Source organism: Ursus maritimus, unplaced genomic scaffold (genome assembly GCF_017311325.1).
Source record: "Ursus maritimus isolate PB19 unplaced genomic scaffold, ASM1731132v1 scaffold_3, whole genome shotgun sequence".
Taxonomy (NCBI): domain Eukaryota; kingdom Metazoa; phylum Chordata; class Mammalia; order Carnivora; family Ursidae; genus Ursus; species Ursus maritimus.
The window spans coordinates 21,672,512-21,693,192 of record NW_024425563.1 but is presented as its reverse complement, the minus strand read 5'-3'; the positions used below and the strand labels follow the sequence as shown (position 1 = coordinate 21,693,192).

General features: G+C 54.1%; 2 protein-coding genes across 6 annotated transcripts in view; one reads left to right on the top strand and one right to left on the bottom strand.

Moving 5' to 3' along the window:
* The window catches only part of COPG2 (COPI coat complex subunit gamma 2), a 111,607-nt gene that overhangs the window by 5,208 nt on the left and 85,718 nt on the right, over window positions 1-20,681 (bottom strand). The gene's annotated exons all lie outside the window — the stretch shown is intronic.
* Window positions 1-20,681, top strand: part of MEST — a 62,898-nt gene that overhangs the window by 23,733 nt on the left and 18,484 nt on the right. For 3 of the 4 annotated variants that reach the window (XM_040643995.1, XM_040643994.1, XM_040643993.1), the window contains one exon: window positions 7,128-7,225. The exons of the other annotated variant lie outside the window; for it this stretch is intronic. In XM_040643995.1, the coding sequence (XP_040499929.1) occupies window positions 7,128-7,225 (98 nt within the window). The remainder of the gene's footprint in view (window positions 1-7,127; window positions 7,226-20,681) is intronic. 4 annotated transcript variants of the gene reach the window in all.

The window sequence follows — 20,681 nt, the reverse complement described above, 5'->3', positions numbered from 1 at the left end:
TGCTGAATCCCCGGGAATGCTCTACACATGGCTGGAGGGACTCTGAAAGAGAAGGTTTTTCTCTAGGACAAACGAAGGGGAAAAGGAGGAAAGGTACAAAAAAAAAAGCAGCATTAAGTTGCCCTCAGATGGAAAGGAATCGGTAAGGAATGACATGATGGCTGGAAGGACGGGACATCATTCCTGGGCCACAAGTCATGACGCAGTATGAAGGAAAGGAGAGACTAGAAGCAGAGAAAAGGAAATAGTAGGGGAAGGCCCACAAGGCACAGAGCAGGTGAGGGATAAAGAAAGTCTAGAATGGGGCATCTTGTCGGAGCTCGAAACACGTCATTGGTTACGTTTTGGGTGTTGTAAGTAGGAGAAGTATAAAGAAAGTGTGAGGAGCAAGGACTTGAGTAGGAGGCAGGAGTGGACCAGCCCTCGGAGTACCCATTTGGAGGGAAATCGGGAGTTGAAGGACTTGGGCGATAGGGAAGTTGATGAGAAGCTACTGCTGCTGGCTTTCCAGATCCTGGGCTTGACTTAGTAGAGTGCATGGAGGTGCTCTGTCTGGGGAAGCGCTTACTGTGCTGTGGGGAATGGCTGAGGAGGATGACGGAGCGCATCTGAAGACAAGTGTCGGGCACCACGCCTTCTGTCAAGAGGCGACAAGTAAAAGGAGGGCTGGGGGGGGGCGTGTGTAGTGTCACAGTTTACTTTGTGAAATGCCGTTGAAGTTGGCTGCTCTTTGAAGCTACCTGCCATGTGAGGATTGACTAAAAGTGACAGACACTTCCTGAGCAGACCTGTATGAAAATAGCACAGAGGAGGAGAGAGAGAAGCTGGAAGCTAGAAGCCAAGAAGGGAGGGCACTTAAGGGGTGGAGCGGAATAGAAGGTGTGAGGAGGGAAGGGCACACAGGGCCAGGACGCGGGCGCTGGGAGACGGTAGGGCTGCACAGTAAGCAGAGAGCTGTGCGCTAAGGGAGAGTCCAACCAAAGGAGGAGAGAGGCTGTGGAGAGGAAGTGGCTGGATAGGAAATGGTGCCATGAGGGATGCCATGTCTGAATCTTCCTCGAAGCCATAGTGTGACCAACAGAGTGAAAGGTTAAAGGGTCTAAGTTGGATGGGTGTCAGCCATGGCGGGTGGCAGGAGTCCTGTGAAGGTCGGGGTTGAAGTGAGGGTGCAGGTGCATGTGGAAGAGCGTGGAAGGAACGAGGAAGAGGAATGGGACGATAGCTGAGAAACGATACCAGGAGGGGAGCTGACCAAACAAGTGGCTCTGTAGGTGACAGAGGTGCTCGTTTGGGGTCAATCCGGGGAAAGAGTGGGAGAGCCTGCAGAAGACGCAGGGGCGCCTGGAGATCAGCAGGTTTGGGCAGGAAGGATATGGTGCGATGCTTGTAGCAAAGATGATGATCACATGAGAAAGAGAGACGGAGTATGTCAAGGAGTGCTGTGGGAAGAGCAGTGGGGAGCAGGGGGGCGGCAGGGGCAGAGAAGGTGAGGAATAGAGTTCCTCAGAATTGGAAATCCCATAACATCTCATAATGGGTGTGTTTGGTCAAATGATGGGCCTTAAAGCCAAACTGAAACCACTATATAGGACAAGAGAAGAACGGGGCCGGAAGGGGAGTGGGAAGTTCTAGCGAGGAGGACCGGAAGGACAAGGATGAAGATGCCCCTGGTATAAAGGGAGCGCAGCACACGGACCCAGGATCGCTGTGTGTGTAGTGTGTCTGCAGCAGGGATGCCGAGTATTGAGAGATGAGTGGCTAGAAATCGTGGTGGGAACCCAACTGGAGTAGAACCTCATTTGTCACTTCTGTGTACCGGTGGTAGATGAAGTTGCACTGTGTGGAACTAAGATGTGGCAGCGCGAACTACCGAAGGGAGATACAAATAATTGTCATGTGAGCGCCACATGAAATGTTCTGCTAGTGGGGAGAGAACCTGGTGGAGAGCCGTTCAGGAGGAGACCACGTCCACTGAATGAAGTGGAGATGGTGGCGGAAGAGGCGGGTGGTGCTCAAGAGAAGGTGGCATACTTCTTTAGGGCAGGATAGGTCGTAAGGAAGCAGGGATGGGAGAGCAACGTGGTAGCTGTCCCCAGATTAAAAGGTCACCTGAAGAACGTCAGGCATTGACTGGAAGGAGAAGGCCCCACAGTTGGGCCAGAGGTGCAGGGGTGGGGAAGAGGGGTTATTAGGGTCAAGAGGAGCATCGCATAGAGAACAGCTGTCAGTAGCTGGCACGGTAATAAGAGAAACCACATGCACCGCGAAGACCCCCAGAATGGGGGATCTGTTGGCCATGAGGATGGGCCTCACTGGCCTATTATGTTGGGCATAAGGCCACACTGCAGGGACTCATGTGTACACTGGGAGAGAAGGAAGGCCTGCGAAATAGTGAAAGTCTGAAGTAGACTCGATCTTGATGCCTTGGTGGGAAATGTTTAGCAAAAGGACTTGGCTGAGGGGAATACTGAGAGCAGTGCTTCTCCCACGGGTTCTTCCGCCCCACCTGAGCCGCTGAGTCTGTGTCTTCACAAGCTGCAGTTTGAGAACCACTGCTTTAGATGAAGGCAGATGAAGAGCCATTCTGACGAGTCTTTGCTAGCAACCTGTCATGTTAGCACCAGCTGACAGAGAAGCAACTGGGGAGACCTGTAAGAAAGGACAGGAGACACCGAGGGAATGGAGGCTAGGATAACACCAGGGGCCACGTGACTCACGCTAGGGTGGGGAGCTTGCAGGAGCGTAACCTGGCCAGGGGGAAGGTCACTGAAGACGGCTGGAGTGAGGGACACCGGGACGTGCAGAGTAGGGACTTTGTAGCATGGTTTCATGTTAATCCAGACCACGACCACTGAAAAAAGGAAGGAGATAGTGGCTACAAACAGGTGAGGAAGGGGAGCTGTTCAGGAGGTCGTGCGGAAGGGGAGGGTAGAGAGAGGCCACCGGGGATGGACCCGAAATCCAGTCCGCAGTCTGAACGGTGAGGGCCGAACATGAGGTGTTTATCCGGAAGGGAGTCTGAACCTATGGGAACGATATGTGCATACGTGGTCTCTGAATGGAGAGGGGATCTGAATAGAAGGTTGTTTTTATGAGGCAAAAATCAAGAAAAAGGAGTAAAACAGCACAGTTAAAACTGCCGTCAGATGAGAAGATATCACTGAATACGGACATGGAAATAGTCATGGACACTAACCAGAAGTACACGGCACCACACTCGGGCCAGACATCATGACGGAAAAGGAAGGAGACCGCTTAGTCGCTCTCCAAGGGAAGGGCTTGTCTGAAAAGTAGACACTTGGTTTTGAGTGAGGGAGTGGGGATCAGAGGGGAGGGAATCTCAAAAGGCCACCACTCATCACTCTGCAAGGTTAAGATACACAGGGGAAACTGGAAAGAATGTGCCGTAACAGGATGTTAAAGACACACTCAGGAAGTAAGGCGACATTAGGGTTTGCAGAAAGTGAGAGAAGCAACTGAGGAGACTTGTATGAATGAAGAGCAAAGGAGAGAGCAAAAGATGGAGGCTGGAAACACTAAGGGGGGGGTGTGGGTTAGGCAAGGACACAGAACATGCAGGTAGAAAAATAAACACGGAAGGGCATTAACGAGGGCTGAATGGAAACACAAGGAAATAGGAGTTGGACGTTTGTCAGATTTGTGTATTAACAAGAGAGAGTGAGGTAAGGTGGCAAAGTTGGACCTGGAGGAGCTCAAGGTTTTGCTGTCCAGGATGCTGTGCCAGAAAGATCCTGGAAGTAACGTGTCTGGTCAACATAGCGAAAGGTCAAGGCTGAGACGCACGGACATAAAAGGCAAACCAGTAGCAGGAATCCTATGGAAGTTCACGCTGAACCAAGAGGAAGAGAGGATGCAGTAAAGACTGCAGGCCAGGGGAGACGGCAGGGGCTTGAGCAGTGCGCGCCCAACGTCTGTCTGTCCCGAAGAGACGGCTGAAATCTGTAAGAAGGAGAACGAAGTAGGCGGTAGCTGGAAGCAGGGCCGCAGAAGCTGCGGCAGCGTGTTCTCTGGGTGAGATACGTACGAGGAGGAAAGGGATGGACGATCGGAGGGAAGATTCCTGCAGATGTGAAGGGAGGGTTTGAAGAGTGGCAGATGGTTGAAGGATGGTGGGCTAGGCACGTACTTCAACCAAGGTTATGATGGAATAAGAAGGGGGAGAGGGTTTGTGAGCAGAGAAAAGGATCACTGTATGAATTAGAGAAGACTTGATAAATGGAGTGTCAAAAATGCAGACCAGGTTTAAGGGAGTTTTATTAAGATGAATTCTAAAAAGACATTGCTGGCAACCTTAGAATACAGCAGGATTGACCAGTCGGGGAGTGTTGGTGAGTGGTTTGTCTGTGGACGAGATTATTTCTTGAGTGGTTAGAAGTCATGAGGGAAGTAAAGCTCAGGTACGTACCCACCGTTAGGACACACCGCAGGGTGAGGACAGATGGGATGTGGGGTGGTGCAGTACGGTAGAGTAGCGATGATGGGACAGCTCAAGTGGGTAGTTAGGGTATGGTAGAGCTGAACAAGACACAAAAGAAAGGAGTTTAATTCCGTAGTGGGTAGTTAGGGTATGGTAGAGCAGAACAAGACACAAAAGAAAGGAGTTTAATTCCGTAATGGGAGCATGCATGAACTCAAGCGGTTTCTCAGTAGTCAGAGTGACAAAAAGGCAAATAAGATGTGGCTTAGAGAAACCCAGAATGGAGAAATCTGTCAGATCTTAGAAGAGGTCTAATTGGTTAAAATGGTTGGTGTTAAACGTTGCAATGAATGGTGTATATAATAAGAAGTAAAGGCCTGCATATGATAGAAGTCGGAAAGCAGATTAGCTCTCAAAGTCTTGACGGGAAAAACTTTTTAAAGAATTTACACACACACACATACACACACACACACACACACAAACGTGTTTGTGTATACATGTATGTATTTAAAACCCTCGAGGATAGCATTATGTTATTTAAGAGGACATAAATATTTATTAAAATTATAAATATAGAAGTACCAAATTATATAGTGGGGGAGAGGTAAGTGATTCTGAAGTGGTGCAGAGGAAATCTCAACTACATGTGCAGTATTTTATTTCTTTAAAAAAATCTCAATCAAATACAGCATAAAGTTAGGATATAAAGAAGTGGGTAGTGGGTGTATGGATCTGGGAAGGATGGAAGAATTTTCATTAAAAGACTTGGTTGATAGGAATAGTTAGGGGGCAAGATCAGGACGAATCCTGATGCAGAGCCATGGATGGCAACCTGTTTGACCAACAGGAGAGCATGGCGGGAGGGTGTCTGCTGAGGGGATGATCTGGATTTGGTAAGAAGTGGGTGGGTGTCTTTAAGGGAGTACACCTCAAGAGAAAAATACTGTGTCCCTCACTACGATTAGAGTTGGAAGCTGAAAATGTGACAGATGTTAATAATCTATGACAGAGCAAATAATCAAAGGCCATCAGGAAGAAGTTATTGAAGTACGACGTTAAAGTTTGCTCAGAAATTAAGGTATCACATTAGAACTGGCTGGAAGTGAGAGGAACTATTGAGATTTGTATTTAAAAAGAGAGAAGGACAAAGTAGAGAAGAACTGAGGCTGAAATCTAAGAAGAGGGAGCGTCAGATCTAGCTCGGAGCAGAGCATGCAGTCTTGCAAAATGGCAAACAAGGAAGGGCATTAAAGGCCAGGATGGGGAACACAGAGAGAGAATCAGAATTGGAAGTTCAGTGAAGAGTTGTATGTGAAGCCAGATATTGGTCAACCAGCTGAGGAAGGAGGTCAGGATGTGGCTAAGTAAGTATTGGAATATGATGTGTTGCTGCCCAGAAAGCTTTGTTGGAAAAAGATTGGAAGCAATCGGTATAGTCAATAGAATGAGAAGCTAGAGAGAGATTAAACGGGTTGGACTTAAAATGGGCCAGAGGGGGATCTTCACAAAGTCCAGACTGAATGGAAGGTAGAAGCAGACTCAGGACAGAGTGTAAGAAATAAGATCCGAGAAGGGTGAACTGTGAGTGCGGAAGAGCAAAGCTGTGCGTGTCCAGAGGAGGTGACTAGGTTTACGGGAATGATCCAGGTGAAAGAAGAAGGAACGATGGAGGAAAGGTAGGGAGTTTGCGGCAGCAGGAAAAAGGGAAAATGGAGGAAAGGAACAGAGGAGCAATGTTCAAGTTGCCTGCAGATGGAACACCGTTCCCTGAAAAGTCCTACTGATGGGAGAAATGGCTGTTGCTCCATACGTGGGCCAAAGGTCATGAGAGAATACAAAGGAAAAAAGGATGGCAAGTGAGCACAGAGGCACTGTAGGAATGAAGGGAGCACCTGAGTAAAGGCCATGGCAACAAGACACAATGGGTGTGAATGAAAGAAACAGAGCAGCTGTCACATCTTGGCAGTGGGTCCGGAATGGGAGAGGCTCCAGGGCTTGAGCAAGAGTAGGAGCTGGGCAGGCTGGCCCTTGGAGTCTTAGTGGGAAATTTACAGGAGTGAGTGCTTCCTAGGAGTGAGTGAGTGCTTTCTTAGGAAAGGTGAGAAGGACATGGACTAAGATAAACCCCAATAAGCCATTGATGGGAACCTTAAAAACATCACCACTGACTTTTTAGAAGGTGTGGATTAAACACTTTTTCTGTAGAACAGATGAACAGCTTACCGGTTGAGGAGTGGTTGGGGCTCATGGCGAATGCTTAAGATCGCGTAGGGCAGATACGCAAAAGGAATGATGGGAGACCTGCCTAGAAGTGAGGTTCAGTTTGCCGAGAAGTTAAGGAATCGTGTAAGGACTGGCTGAAGGAGAAGCAACGGAAAAGACTTGTGTGTAAAACAAGAGGAAAGAGGAAGGAAGAGAAAATGCTGGTCGGAGGGGAGGTGTGAATTAGGCTGGGCCGGGGATATGCCGGGTTCAAAATGGCGAATACTATGGAGACCGGAATGAGGGATTCAGGTATCACCCACCGGCAACTACGCACATTATCAAAGTACTTGTTACCATGAAAAGTTTTTATCTCCATATCCCCATGTACTTGGGAAACTACGGTGAGTCAGCTTTCTTGTTCGCACGCAAGGCTGTTCAGGATAGTGTATGCTCTCTGTGGTTGAAGCTCTTCTGCCAATAGGCTTGCTTCCTATGCTCACGGTCTTCCAGTGGGTTGTGCGTTGTTTCCATCACTTCCCCTACAATACGCGTGGAACAACTCAAGCAACTCGCCAATCGGTAAGTAAACGTTTCCTGAAAGTTTCTTATTTATATATTTCACTTAAAAAACGTACGTGACTTTGTTATTTATCTTGAAAGCCTTTCATTATTCCTTGCCGCGTAAAAGGAGAATGCATTTACGGACGGTCTTTTATCTTAGCATGGGCGCACTGTGTACTACACATAAACAAGCACACTAATGAATGGATTACACGTTAAAGAATTATGCAGTTGTCCTTTAAAATGGCTTACGTTATAAGAAGTACTTGAAAGTTCCTGTAATAATATTTTTGTGGTAGTTGAGAAAATATGTTGAATTTTTTTAAAAAGGAGATATTAAGGGCTTTTTCAAATTTAAGATATAGCAACATAAGCATTTACTAATAAAACTTGCTACTCAGCATACTTTAAACCAAGGATAATGAAAGTTGCTTATACTTATAAAGCAGTTGAGTCGGAGAGAACTGTGTGGTGAGGCAGTTCTCAACAGAAGAGAGAGAGGAGTACAATGGGACCTATGAGGGACAGTATCCAGAAAAGGATGTTTGCATAAAAAAGCGTGGCTGATAGAGAAAAAGGTTAGAGACGGGTCCCGTGAAGTGGGCCTAAAAGGAGGAAAGTTGCAGGGATCCTACCAAGGAATAAACAGAAGCAAAAGCAATTCAGCAAACTCTGTAGGAAAGACGAAATACGGAAACAGATTGAGCAACGGGTGTAGAATAAAAAGAGGAACCAAACCGGGAGTTATTAGTGAGAATGACACACACTCAGTATGCGGGTGGTTAATAAAACATAAAGCTGGGGGGGGCAAGAAAATGGGTGGAAAAGCAAAACGTACCTTCAGATGGGGAAGGTCATATGCGGAAGGACATGGTGAGGCAAGGTTTGGCACTAACTGTAGCTAACAGAACGAGGAAGAATACGGATGATGGAAACTGAGTCAAGAGTGCGCTGTATGGGTTAGCCCACATTTCAGAGTAACTAGAGCAAATACAAGGGAGAACAGCTTCCCGTAAGGAGACCCAGAAACGAGCGCAGGAGAAGTGGCGCGTCCGTTGAGGAGACGGCTACAGGATTAGAGACTGGCAGAAGATACTGAAGAGCGTGGCGGCGGGATGAAAAGATGTCAGAAGGCAGCTACAGGCTTTAGCGTGGACTGGATGCAAAAGGCAAAGGGGAAAAGATGGACTGAGTTGCATATTTAATCCGGTTCTAAACAAAGGAGGGGAAAGAGGTCCAGAAATGGGTCAAGAGGGACTCAGTGGACATAGGGGCAAGGGTGTCATGGAAGGGCACTGAAAAGTGCACATCCATACCTAGAACGGGCATCGAACTTCATGAGAACAACGGTACTAGGCAGATTCCGGGCCGGGGCGGGAGGGCAGGAAGAGGCAGGGGGCTGAAGCACGGCAGGGAAGGCAAAGGCAGGCATCGGGGGCCATGCAGATCTGGGCCGACAGGACTAGAAGAGTCTCCTAGTCACTTTTTCTCAGGGACAAAAGTGTCCTCAGTAATAGAGGAAATAAACGAGGAACAAAAGAGGAAATTGTATGACTTAGTACTACGTACAGAGACATGAGAAATGAGAGTACAGTGAACCCGTGTATGCTGGGGAAACAGGAAGAAGGGACTAGAGTAAGGTGGCTGGACAGAGGATCTTGCAAAGCGCATCGCAGTATGTAAATTCAGGAGCTAGGAAGGCTAGAGAGAGAGGAGAAATGCTGAACGGGAATGAGAGGGCGATCCGGCTAAGGAGGTTACAGTGCATTTACGTTCTTAGAGCTGAGTTCAAGGGAGGCTCCAGTTTTCAACAAGACCTAGAAAAGAAAGAAACAAAGAGTCTGGCAGAGAGAGTGGAGTAGACAAACGAAGGATGAGAGGAAAAGATTAGAGAACCTCCTGCAGACTACGAACCGGACAAGAATGAGAGCCTCAGCGGGTCGATTTCCGAAGGCCTGTCAGAGAAAGGAAGGAGCGCGCGCTCTGAGAACAAGTAAAATTAAACGGGAATGAATGAGGCATGGACACGATATTGAGTAAACAGAAACAAAAGTAACACTAAAGAATGATTCTTGATGACGAGGGAGAACAGACCCAAGAAATAAAAAGTATAACTGTTAAGTGGCCTGGGGGGTGGAGCACATCAGTGTCGGAGCAAACGTGGAAGGGCACGCGGGGTTCCAAGAGCGGAGAGCCGTGCCAACAGCTGGGGCGGGGCCGGGCTCGGAGGAGAAGTGTGCATGGCAGCTGATGGAAGCAGGCGGCTAGAGGTGCGCGGGGGCAGGGTGCGGCCCACGGAGTCGGGGTGGGCGTCCACTGCAGTGATTCTTCCCGAGGATGGGGGAGGGAGTTTCACCCAACGGGGGGCTGTGGGCATGGCCCCCAAGGCAGGCCTATCGAAGCATCTGAGGGGGAGCAGTGCTCTGCTCAGCGCAAAAACAAACCCAAAAACACACAAAAGCAAACACAAAAACACACCCGGACGATGATGCTGATAGGCGGTCTTGGGGGTCATGGGTCCTCGGGTGAGAATCACTGGGTGGAAGGGGCCGAGTGGAGGCGGGCAGAGAGGTGACGCTTGAGCAGGGGAGCCCTGGGCCGGGGTAGGTGACGGGGTGGGCATCAGAGTCAGGGCTGTGAGACGTGGGGAGAAGGCCCCCGGCCCAGGCAGACAGCGAGCAAATGGATGTAGCCAAGAAGGCCTCTGGTATGATGTGTGTGTGTGGGGCGGGGGGGCGGTGAAGGCTGGGACTTCCTGTCAGTGCGCAGGAGTGCAGACTAGCTGAGGACACCTGAAGAGGAAGGCGGAGCGCGGGGTCGGTACCCGATGTCTGAGGCAAAGACGACTGACCTGGGCTGAGCGGTGGGTGAGGGATGGAGGAGGGAGCGCGCGGAAGAGAAGACCCCGGAGTCCGGCTGGATGACTCCCAGAGGGTGGCCAGGGGAATGTCAGGTGGCTCAGGTCACAGGACAGTCCCTTTGCCAGGTAGGCAGTCGAGACGCCAGGCAGGAGGGGCACGGAGCCGGGCCCTGGAGGTGGGGCAGGGGAGCAGTCTGCAGCAGGGGGGAGGGTGTGCGAGAGCAGAGGGGGGCGTCCACAGGGCGAGAAGAGTGACAAAGGACAGGTGATGGTGCCTGGCAGGGAAGGCGGGAGAGGCTAGTAGAGGATCAGGGAATGCCCTGTGCCAAGAGGGTGGCAGAGAGTCCAGAGGAGGGAGTGGACGTGGAGGGACCAGGAGCCGTGTCCCCCGTGTGGGCACAAGGGCGTGAGGAAGCCCGTGCAGGAGGAAGAGCGCAGTTGGTGAGGACCGTGGGAGAGCGGGGAGGAGGCCAGGGGAGGACGAGATGGTAGAGGTGGTGGCCCATTTAGAGCGCTGGAGACAAGCCTGTCAGTGCAGGGGGGACGGCGAGAAGATGAAAGGTCAGGGAAAAGCCCAGAGAGTGACCTCGTCCAAAATGGCAGGGCTGAAAAGAGAGAGGGTTTAGTGGTGAGCTCAGCAGCAGACGGATTCAGTACAGCACATGGGCATGAAGCAGCTGGTCACCCAGGGTGCGGGAGCGCAGGTCAGGGAGGGAGCCCACGTGAAGGACAGAGCTGTGACTCCTTCACATGACAGGTGGTGGGGAGCTGGTCAGGGGGACAGAAGGGAAGCGATGTGGACAGGCAGCAGGGTCTGAGAAAGGAGAGGACCTCATACGTGGCAGGGGCTCACGATGGGTAGAGGGAGCGATGCTGAAAAGGGGAAGGTGTCATGAAAAGCTCCCAATCTGGAGACATTGACAGATTTCAGGGGGTAAGGGGGCAAGACAGGTGGCATATGCGGTATTGAGATGGGATGGCAGGAGCAGAGCAAGGTGAAGACCTCATACCCTGGGCATCTGAAGACTCAGGACCCTCAGGAACAACTGGGGTAAGAGGCTTAAGGAGTCGGCAGAAGGGCAGCAGCACTGCTGACCCCGCCCAGGAGCCTGTGGCAGGCAGGTAACCTCACGGATAGAGGAGGGATGTCTGTGCGCGCAGTCTGCTGTGTGCGGAGCAGATACACTGCGAAATGGCGGGGGAGCACGCAGGAACCAAGGCTGGTAACCTTTCCCAAGGATCACCAAGTCCATGCCTCAGCTATGCCAAGGGGGCAGAAAGGATAGAGGTCTGGCATGTAGCAGTGAGACTCCATCAGAGAAGGAGGGAGGAATGTCGAAACCAGTGGCATGTCAAAGGTCTAGTCTGAGAAGATAACGGGGACAGCAGAAGGGCACAGAGGGAGAGCAGTGGCAAGGCAGTGGGGGCTCGGGCCTCTCGGCTGAGAGGCTTGATCAGGTGGACAACAGAGGGCCAGGGAGAGTGGGAAGGAGAGGGACTGGAAGGTCCTAAAACCTGCATGTGGTGTTGTGAAGGGAGCAGGACCAAGAGGGAAGGACGGCAAAGGAAGTACTGCATAGTCTCACTGGGGAGGGGCAGGGCAGCAGTGGTGGGCAGGGGTGCATCAGATGACCACTGGTGCGGAAGGAATGGAAGCAGGGGAGGACGAGGTGAAAGTGCAGGCCTGGGGTAAAGTCCCGTGGGCAAGGGCTTGACCGAAAGGGAGGAGGAAGGTGAGATGGGATGAGGCTAGGGACAAGGGAACCTAAAGGGAAGAGGGTGGCCAGAGCCAATGGAAGGACCAGACAGGCGACAGCAGATGGTTTCAGAGAGAACGTGGCCTGTTGAGGGGATGGAAAGAGTGTGAGCTGAGAGCAGGTCCTAGGACGGAGCACATCCCGATGGTGAAGGGAGGACCCAATGCGACTACGTGACAGGCGTTAGGGAGCCTTGACATACACGGGCACTGGAGAAAAGGCTGGGCGCTCACCTGCACTGAGGAGGGAAAGGGAAGACATGGGTTGTGTGAGGAAAGCTCCTGGGCAGGAATGTCAAAGTGGGGCCTTGTGGCAGCTGAACAGGTCACCTCCCAGAGACAGACTGGGAGATAGTGATGGGAGGCACTGGGGAGGACGGAGGGTGGAATGTGCTGGAAGGGAGACAGACAGATACCAATAGGAGTAGTATGCAGAGGAAAGTGGCAAGTAGGAATGCTGGCACATCTCAGAGGTGCCCACCAGAAGGAACTCCAGCGCGGGGATGGACAGCTCCAGCAGAGGCGTGGGCAGGAGGGGCAGGAAAGGGTGGTGGCAGTGGGTGCCGAGCACTGGCTGCTCCTGTGGCCTGACTGTGGCAGCAAGAATAGAACTTTTTGGCCAGGCTCTTTAATACGGATCCGTCGGGGAAGGGGTGGGAAGTGCGGTTAGGTGGGGAATGGGGTTTGGGTCGGGGCAGGGGTGGATTTGACTGGATTGGACAGGAGAGCAGGGTTGGAACTGACAGGGTAGGATGGGGTGGGGGGAGGGAGACATGAGCCATGTTCCAGGCACTGAGAAAACCATCTTCTTAAATGAGCTTGTGGACTGATATCAAATCTGGGGGGTGACGATCACAGGCTGAGGAGAGGGCACTGAAGAAAAGTGAATCCACCCGAGAGGACAAGGGAGAGCAGCTACAGGAAAGGCGGAAGGGAAGGTCGGCTTGGCGGGAGTCACAGAGGGACATGAGGACCACAGGGGCAAGTCTCAGCAAGGACACAGTGTCATGGGTCTGAAATCAGGAGGGGTAACGTAGGGAAGGAGACAGTGGCAATCACTAAGACCAGTATTGGACCAAAGCTACTGTCACAGTGCCTTGTGTCACAAAGGGTGGGGCGGGAGGGCTGTGAGGGTGCGGTGTGAGGAGATGGACACTGGCGTTCGGGGCACACCAGTGTCAAAGAGTAAATATGGAAGGGATGCGGTGGTTCCAAGAGGACAGAGCCGGGTCAATGTCCGAGTGTGGGGAAATGTTGGGAATTTGAGGAACGCTGTCAGTGACAACTGGTGGAGGCTAGAGGTGCGCGAGGGCAGGGTGCGGCCCAGGGAGTCGGGGTGGGCGTCCACTGCAGTGATTCTTCCCGAGGATGGGGGGGTGGTTTTCACCCGACGGGGGGCTGTGGGCATGGCCCCCAAGGCAGGCCTATCAAAGCATCTGAGGGGGAGCAGTGCTCTGCTCAGTGCAAAAACAAACCCAAAAACACACAAAAGCAAACACAAAAACACACCCTGATGATGATGCTGATAGGCGGTCTTGGGGGTCATGGGTCCTCGGGTGAGAATCACTGGGTGGAAGGGGCCGAGTGGAGGCGGGCAGAGAGGTGACGCTTGAGCAGGGGAGCCCTGGGCCGGGGTAGGTGACGGGGTGGGCATCAGAGTCAGGGCTGTGAGACGTGGGGAGAAGGCCCCCGGCCCAGGCAGACAGCGAGCAAATGGATGTAGCCAAGAAGGCCTCTGGTATGATGTGTGTGTGTGGGGGGGGGGGGGGGGGTGAAGGCTGGGACTTCCTGTCAGTGCGCAGGAGTGCAGACTAGCTGAGGACACCTGAAGAGGAAGGCGGAGCGCGGGGTCGGTACCCGATGTCTGAGGCAAAGACGACTGACCTGGGCTGAGCGGTGGGTGAGGGATGGAGGAGGGAGCGCGCGGAAGAGAAGACCCCGGAGTCCGGCTGGACGACTCCCAGAGGGTGGCTGGAGGAATGTCAGGTGGCTCAGGTCACAGGACAGTCCCTTTGCCAGGTAGGCAGTCGAGATGCCAAGCAGGAGGGGCACGGAGCCGGGCCCTGGAGGTGGGGCAGGGGAGCAGTCTGCAGCAGGGGGGAGGGTGTGCGAGAGCAGAGGGGGGTTCACAGGGCGAGAAGAGTGACAAAGGACAGGTGATGGTGCCTGGCGGGGAGGGTGGGAGAGGCTTGTAGAGGATCAGGGAATGCGCTGTGCCGAGAGGGTGGCAGAGAGTCCGGAGGAGGGAGTGGATGTGGAGGGACCAGGAGCCGTGCCCCCGAGTGGGCACAAGGGCGTGAGGAAGCCCGTGCAGGAGGAAAAGCATAGTGTAGGTAAGGCCGGAAATCACAGTGGGGGTGAGAAATGTGGGAGAAGTGGAAGGAGGCCAGAGGTTGAGGAGGGAGAGGTAGCTGCCTGTGTAATTTTTAGAGATAATCCTGTCAGTGTGGGGCATGTCTAGGTCATAGAGAACCCTAGAAGAGTACCAACTTTCTTGAAAATGGCAGACCTAGAAAGGTAGGGTGCCGAGGGGTGAATATGGACAGTAGATGGATTCTGCACATCACCCTGGTGTTGAAAAAGGTGACAACAGAGGGAGGAGGGCTGTCCTGAAGGGAGCAGTGCAGAGACAACCGAATGTGTCACATGACTAACACGTGACAGGGGAAGTAGGATGGAATATTGACTGTGAACCAGAGGGTCTCTCCGAGTCAGAAGTGGGAGAATAGGCAGAGGATGGGCCAAAAGGTTCTACCAGACCAGAAGGTCTACACCTAGCACAGGAAGAGGGAGACAGTGGAGACTGAGGCAGCCATGAGGAGTGGGTCTGTGGGATGTGAGTCATGTCAGGGAAATCAGTGGGAAAACAAAGAAAAGGCAGTAGGGAAGAGGGGAAGGTGGTATGAAGAACCCCCAGTCTGGGAACATCAGCAGTTCTCAGGGAACAAGACGACTGTCATGTGTGATACTGAGGCCGGGCAGCAGCAGTAGAGCAGAGCAGGGGAGATGGTAAGCCTGGCATATGGATCCAGGGCTCTGAGGAGCACGTGGGAACAGGGGACACAGTGACAGAGGTGACTGAGGAGTGGGGCAGCACTGCCATCAGAACAGACACCGAACAGAGACCACGGATAGGAGACCTCAGGGAGTTCCAGGGAGTGGTTAAGGGTGGAATTCTGACATGTGGCTGGGGACTGTGACAGGGACCTTCAACTGGGCAGGGGCACACCTTCAAAACCTGACGATGCCATAGGCATAGTCCAGGAAGCTGATGTCGGCAGCAGCGGGGCGGGGGGTGGGAGCGGTGAGGTCTGGGGACACTTGTTTTAGAGGCTTCATCGGGTGGACAACAGAGGTGGCAAGGCTTCCTGGGATGGAGAGCAACAGGATGGGCTCCAAAGCCCATGGCCAAGAGGGCTGGAGGGCGAAGGGGGATCTGCACAATGTCAGTGGGGTGTGCAGAGCAAGGGCGTTGGGCAGGGGTGCATCAGGGGACCCAGTGGAGAAGGAATGGAAGCAGGGGAGGTGGACGAGCTGAAAGTACAGGCCTGGGGTAAAGTCCCATGGGCAAGGGCTTGACCGAAAGGGAGGAGGGAGGAAGAAGGAAGGTGAGGTGGGCTGAGGTGAGGGAAAAGGGAGCCTCACACAGGGGGGCGGGTCAGAGCCAGTGGAAGGATCAGATGCGCGACAGCAGATGGTTTCAGAGAGAACGTGGCCTGTTGAGGAGATGGAAAGAGTGTGAGCTGAAAGCAGGTCCCAGGAAGGGAGCACATCCCCGGTGGTGAAGGGAGGACCCAATGGGACTCCACGACAGGCTCTGGGGGAGCTTGAGATGCACGGGTCCTAGAGAAGAGGCCCGGTGCTCTTTCCTGGGCTGAGGAGGGAAAGGGAAGACGTGCAGTCACGAGGAAAGGCTGCAGGAAGGCATGTCCACATGGGGCCTCGATGCAGTGTGACGGGAGGGCCACGTCTCAGACAGGCAAGGTGAAGGGAGGCACCCAGGGGACGAAGGAGAGAGGGAGACAGGCTGGACACCAACAGGGTGAGTAGAGAAGAGGGAGGAGGCAGAGAGTGCATCCTGGCCCATGTCCGAGGTGCCTCCCGGGGGAAGCTCCGAGAGGCGGGCCAGCCGGTGGCAGGAGGAACGAGGGAACACAGAGGCGGTAGCGGTGGCTGCTCCTACAGCCTCGAATGTTGTGGCGAGGGCGGAACTTTTCGGCCAGGCTCTTTACTACGGATCCGGAGGGGACGGGGTGGGAGGTGGGAGGTGGGGTCGGAGCTGGGGTTGGGGTGGGGGACAGGGTCACGCTGGGGTTGGGGTGGTTGATGGGGCTGGGGTGGGGACTGGGTTTTGGGTTGGAGATGGGGTGGGAGGTTTGGGGTGGGGGATAGGGTTGGGGTCGGGTTGGGGGACGGGGTTGGCGCTGGGGTTGGGGAGAGGGTCGGGCTGGGATGTGGGTCATGTTTTACTGGGTTGGGATCAGTGGGCTGGGGGCAGGGTGCGGGTCTGGGAGTTGTGCTCCAGGCGCTGAGAAAAACAGTGTGTAACTGAGCTTGTGGATGACACGTGTACAACGCTGGGGGTGATGACCGCAGGCTGGGGAGAGGGTGGGGACGACCAGTGAACGCACCGAGAGAGGACACAGGCAAGTAGTACAAGAAAGGCAGAACTGAAGTGGGCTTGGCAGGAATCACAAAGGTCCACGAGGACCACAGGGGCAAGGCTCTGCAGGGCGATGGTGTCACAGGTCTGAAACGAGGAGGGGTAAGATAGGGAAAGGGATAATGACAACCGCTGAAGAGGACCAGGTTTGCACTGATACCGTCACAATGCCGGAGAGTCAAATGCTGGAGGCCGAGGAGGAGCAGGGGGAGTATGTGAAGAGAACAGTGCTCTAGCGCACACTGGGGTTTGGGTTACGTCACACGTCAGAGCAAACATGGAAGGGCACGCGGGGTTCCAAGAGCGGAGAGCCGGGCCCGTGCCAACAGCTGGGGCGGGGCCGGGCTCGGAGGAGAAGTGTGCATGGCAGCTGATGGAAGCAGGCGGCTAGAGGTGCGCGGAGGCAGAGTGCGGCCCAGGGAGTCGGGGTGGGCGTCCACTGCAGTGATTCTTCCCAAGAATGGGGGAGGGGGTTTCACCCGACCGGGGGGCTGTGGGCATGGCCCCCAAGGCAGGCCTGTCGAAGCATCTGAGGGGGAGCAGTGCTCTGCTCAGTGCAAAAACAAACCCAAAAACACACAAAAGCAAACACAAAAACACACCTGGACGATGATGCTGATAGGCGGTCTTGGGGGTCATGGGTCCTTGGGTGAGAACACTGGGTGGAAGGGGCCGAGTGGAGGCGGGCAGAGAGGTGACGCTTGAGCAGGGGAGCCCTGGGCCAGGGTAGGTGACGGGGTGGGCATCAGAGTCAGGGCCGTCAGACGTGGGGGAGAAGGACCCCTGGCCCAGGCAGACAGTGAGCAAATGGGTGCAGCCAGGAAGGTGTCTGGAACACTGGGGGCTGGGTACAGGTTCATGGTCGGCAGGTCGGAAGCAGTGCGCCCAAGTGTTGTACTCAAAGCCAAAGACACTTGAGCTGTAGGATCGAGAGAGATGGGAGTGGTGACCAGAAGGAAGCTGCGTGTGCGCCATGGGCAGAGAGCACCAGAGGGGATGTCCCCGCAGGAGGGCGGGGCAGAGGACGCAGGAGACCACCCAGCATCTGGGGGAGAGATGCCTGCCAGGGAGGGAGGGAGGAGAGCAGTGGTGGACGGTAGGACCCAGGGCTGTGCAGGTCGAGACTAAGTGTTATGATGTCGTGCGTGGCATTGCAGGGGCCAGGGCAGGAGGGAGGACAGATGACAGGGGTGCTTGATGAAAGGAAAAAGGTAGGAAAATCAGAAAGAGGCTCGCTGAGAGCCCTGTCAGAAGAGTGTGCAGCAAACGGGTCTCAGTGGAAACATGAAAGGTTCCAGGGAGGAACGTCTGTGGGGCCCAAGAGGACAGCGCAGCGTGGGTGCACAGGGGCGGGAGCACGGGCCTCAGCGTGCGGGGTCGGTACCCGATGTCTGAGGCAAAGACGACTGACCTGGGCTGAGCCGTGGGTGAGGGATGGAGAAGGGAGCGCACGGCAGAGAAGACCCTGGAGTCCGGCTGGACGACTCCCAGAGGGCGGCTAAATGTCTCATGACTTAAATTAGACATTTTCTTTCCTTTGTATTCAGTAGAGGCACAAAGGAGGTGAGACCTTCAGTCTGCTCCCAGGAGACTGAGGTCAGGTGCAAAGTCTTTGGGAGGTGGTCTGACTAGCAAGATGGGTGAGAAAGGGCAGGTATGGGGCCTTGTAATTAGGGCAGGGGAGGCTTGTGAAGAGCATGAGGGACCGCACTGCACCAAGAGTGGGTTGGGAAAGAGCCCAAAGGAGGCACTGGACGGGGAGAATCCAGGAACTTCTCCCCCGGTGGGGCTGGTGCGTGCAGAAGGCCACGCAGGCGAAGGAGCACAGTATGCATCAGGCGAGCCAGGAATTTGGGCCAGGTGGGAGGAGGCCAGGGGAGGGTGAGGGGCCTCCTGAGAATGCCGGAGTGGGCACTGTCACTGCAGGGCAGGGGGAGATGTGGCGTGTCACCACGCAGCCTGGCGAAACAAGGACCTCTTCCCAGTGACAGATTTGAAAAGGTAGCATGCTTAGGTGTGAATTGGGACAGTAGATGGATTCTGCACAGCAAGTCGGGGATGAAGCAGCTGGGAATGGGACAGACATTAGGGCAGGTCAGAAGGCATCAGATACATCAAGGGCTAGACCACCGCATCCATCCCAGGATGGCAGGCAGCAGAAGTAGGACAGGAACTTGTAGATGTGGCAGAGGGTGTCTCGAAGACCAGAGTGGGAGAACAGGCAGAGAGGATGAGCCAAGGAAGGCTCATCCCACAGCTCATGTGGAGAGGAGACAGTGGCATCCTGAGTAGCTATGAGAAGGCAGTCCGCGAGAGTGTGTTGGGGCCGGTGACTAGACAGGAGAGGGAAGATACAAGCAGCATAGAAGAGGGAGGGGAACTTCAAATACGCAAGGGACTCAGGCTTGGTAAGGGGGGTACCTTGCAAAAGGGGAAGGCATCCTGAAAAGCTCCCAATCTCATAGGGCAGGTGGAATGGCGTGTGTGGTATGGAGAGCTGACGGCACGAGCACTGCAGAGCCACCGTAACTAGAGGGTGTGAAAGCTGGGAGTACAGGACAAGCAGGGAAAGGAGCCAGTGAGTGGTGTAGAGCAGAGGAAACAAGGCAGTCTTGCACAGAAACCACTGAGCCCCTAACCTCAGGGACTTGGGATGGACTCCAGTGGATGGAGTCCAGTGTGCAGGGAGCAGATAGGGAGTAGAAATGGTGAAGGAGTGAGTAGGAATCACGGCAAAGGTGACATTTTATAACAGTGACCCAGTTCATGCCTCCGCTATTCCAGGGGGGCTGGCAAGGGTGGAGGTCTGGCACGCACAGAGCCTCCGCACAGAGCGGTAGGGGAGATGACATTCAAAACCAGTGAAAACAGTGTGTGCACCAGTGGGCCACAGAAGGAGAGACGAAGGGGTGGGGTGCCAGGGGCTTGGGGGTGGTAGGCTCTTGTTCACAATGTTTAATCAGGTGGATGACAGAGGGGGCCAGGCAGAATGGGATAGAGAGTAAGAGGTGGGGTTTTTTTTTTTTTTTTTAAGATTTTATTTATTTATTTGAGAGAGAGAGACACCCAGTGAGAGAGGGAACACAAGCAGGGGGAGTGGGAGAGAAAGAAGCAGGCTCCCAGCGGAAGAGCCTGACGTGGGGCTCGATCCCAGAACCCCGGGATCAAGCCCTGAGCCGAAGGCAGACGCTTAACGACTGAGCCACCCAGGCACCCCGAGAGTAAGAGGTGGGTCTTAAACCCTGCACTTGGGTGCTCTGAGAAGGGTGGTCAAGAGGTAGAGAAGGCAGTGCAGGGATCTGAACTTGACAGCGGGGAGTGGGAGAGCATGGGTGATAGGAAGGGGTGGAAGCGTAGGTCTGGTATAAAGTCCCGTGGGCAAGGGCTTGACTGAAAGGGAAGAGAGAGAAGGAAAGTGATCTGATGGGATGAGCCTAGGGAAAAGGGAGCCTCGTGGGACGGCGGAGGGCAGAGCCAGTGAATGGACCAGATGCGCGACAGCAGACAGTTTCAGAGAGAACATGGCCTGTTGAGGCGATGGAAAAAGTGTGAGATGGTCACAGAAGGAAGACATCGCTTATGATGAAGGGATGACTTAGTGCAATTCAATGACAATGAGGGAGGCTTGAGGGGAGACGCATGGGCTCTAGAGAAGAGGCAGGTGCTTTCTGTGGTCCAGGGAGGGAAAGGGAAGATGTGCAGCCCACGAGGAAAGGCTGCAGGAAGGGATGTCCACATGGGGTCTTGATGCAGTGTGACAGGAGGGCCACCTCCTAGAGACAGACAAGGTGAAGGGAGGCACCCAGGGGATGAAGGAGAGGGGAACACGGTGGAAGGGAGACAAGGTGGATGCCAACAGGGGAGCAAGGAGATGGGGGAGGGGCCGAGTGTGTGCATCCTGGCAGATCTCACAGATGCCTTCCAGAGGAGGTTCAGATCTTGGCGCCAGCCCGTGCAGTCAGAGGCACTGGGAAAGAAGAGCGAAAGGGCGGCTGGCAGTGGCTGCTTGTACATCCTTGAGTGTTGCGGCAAGGGTAGAACTTTTCAGCCAGGCTCTTTACTACGGATCCGGTGGGGATGGGGATGGGGATGGGGAAGGGGTGGGAGGTGGGGATGGGGTGGGAGGCGGGGAAGGGGTGGGAGGCGGGGATGGGGTGGGAGGCGGGGAAGGGGTGGGAGGCGGGGATGGGGGGGG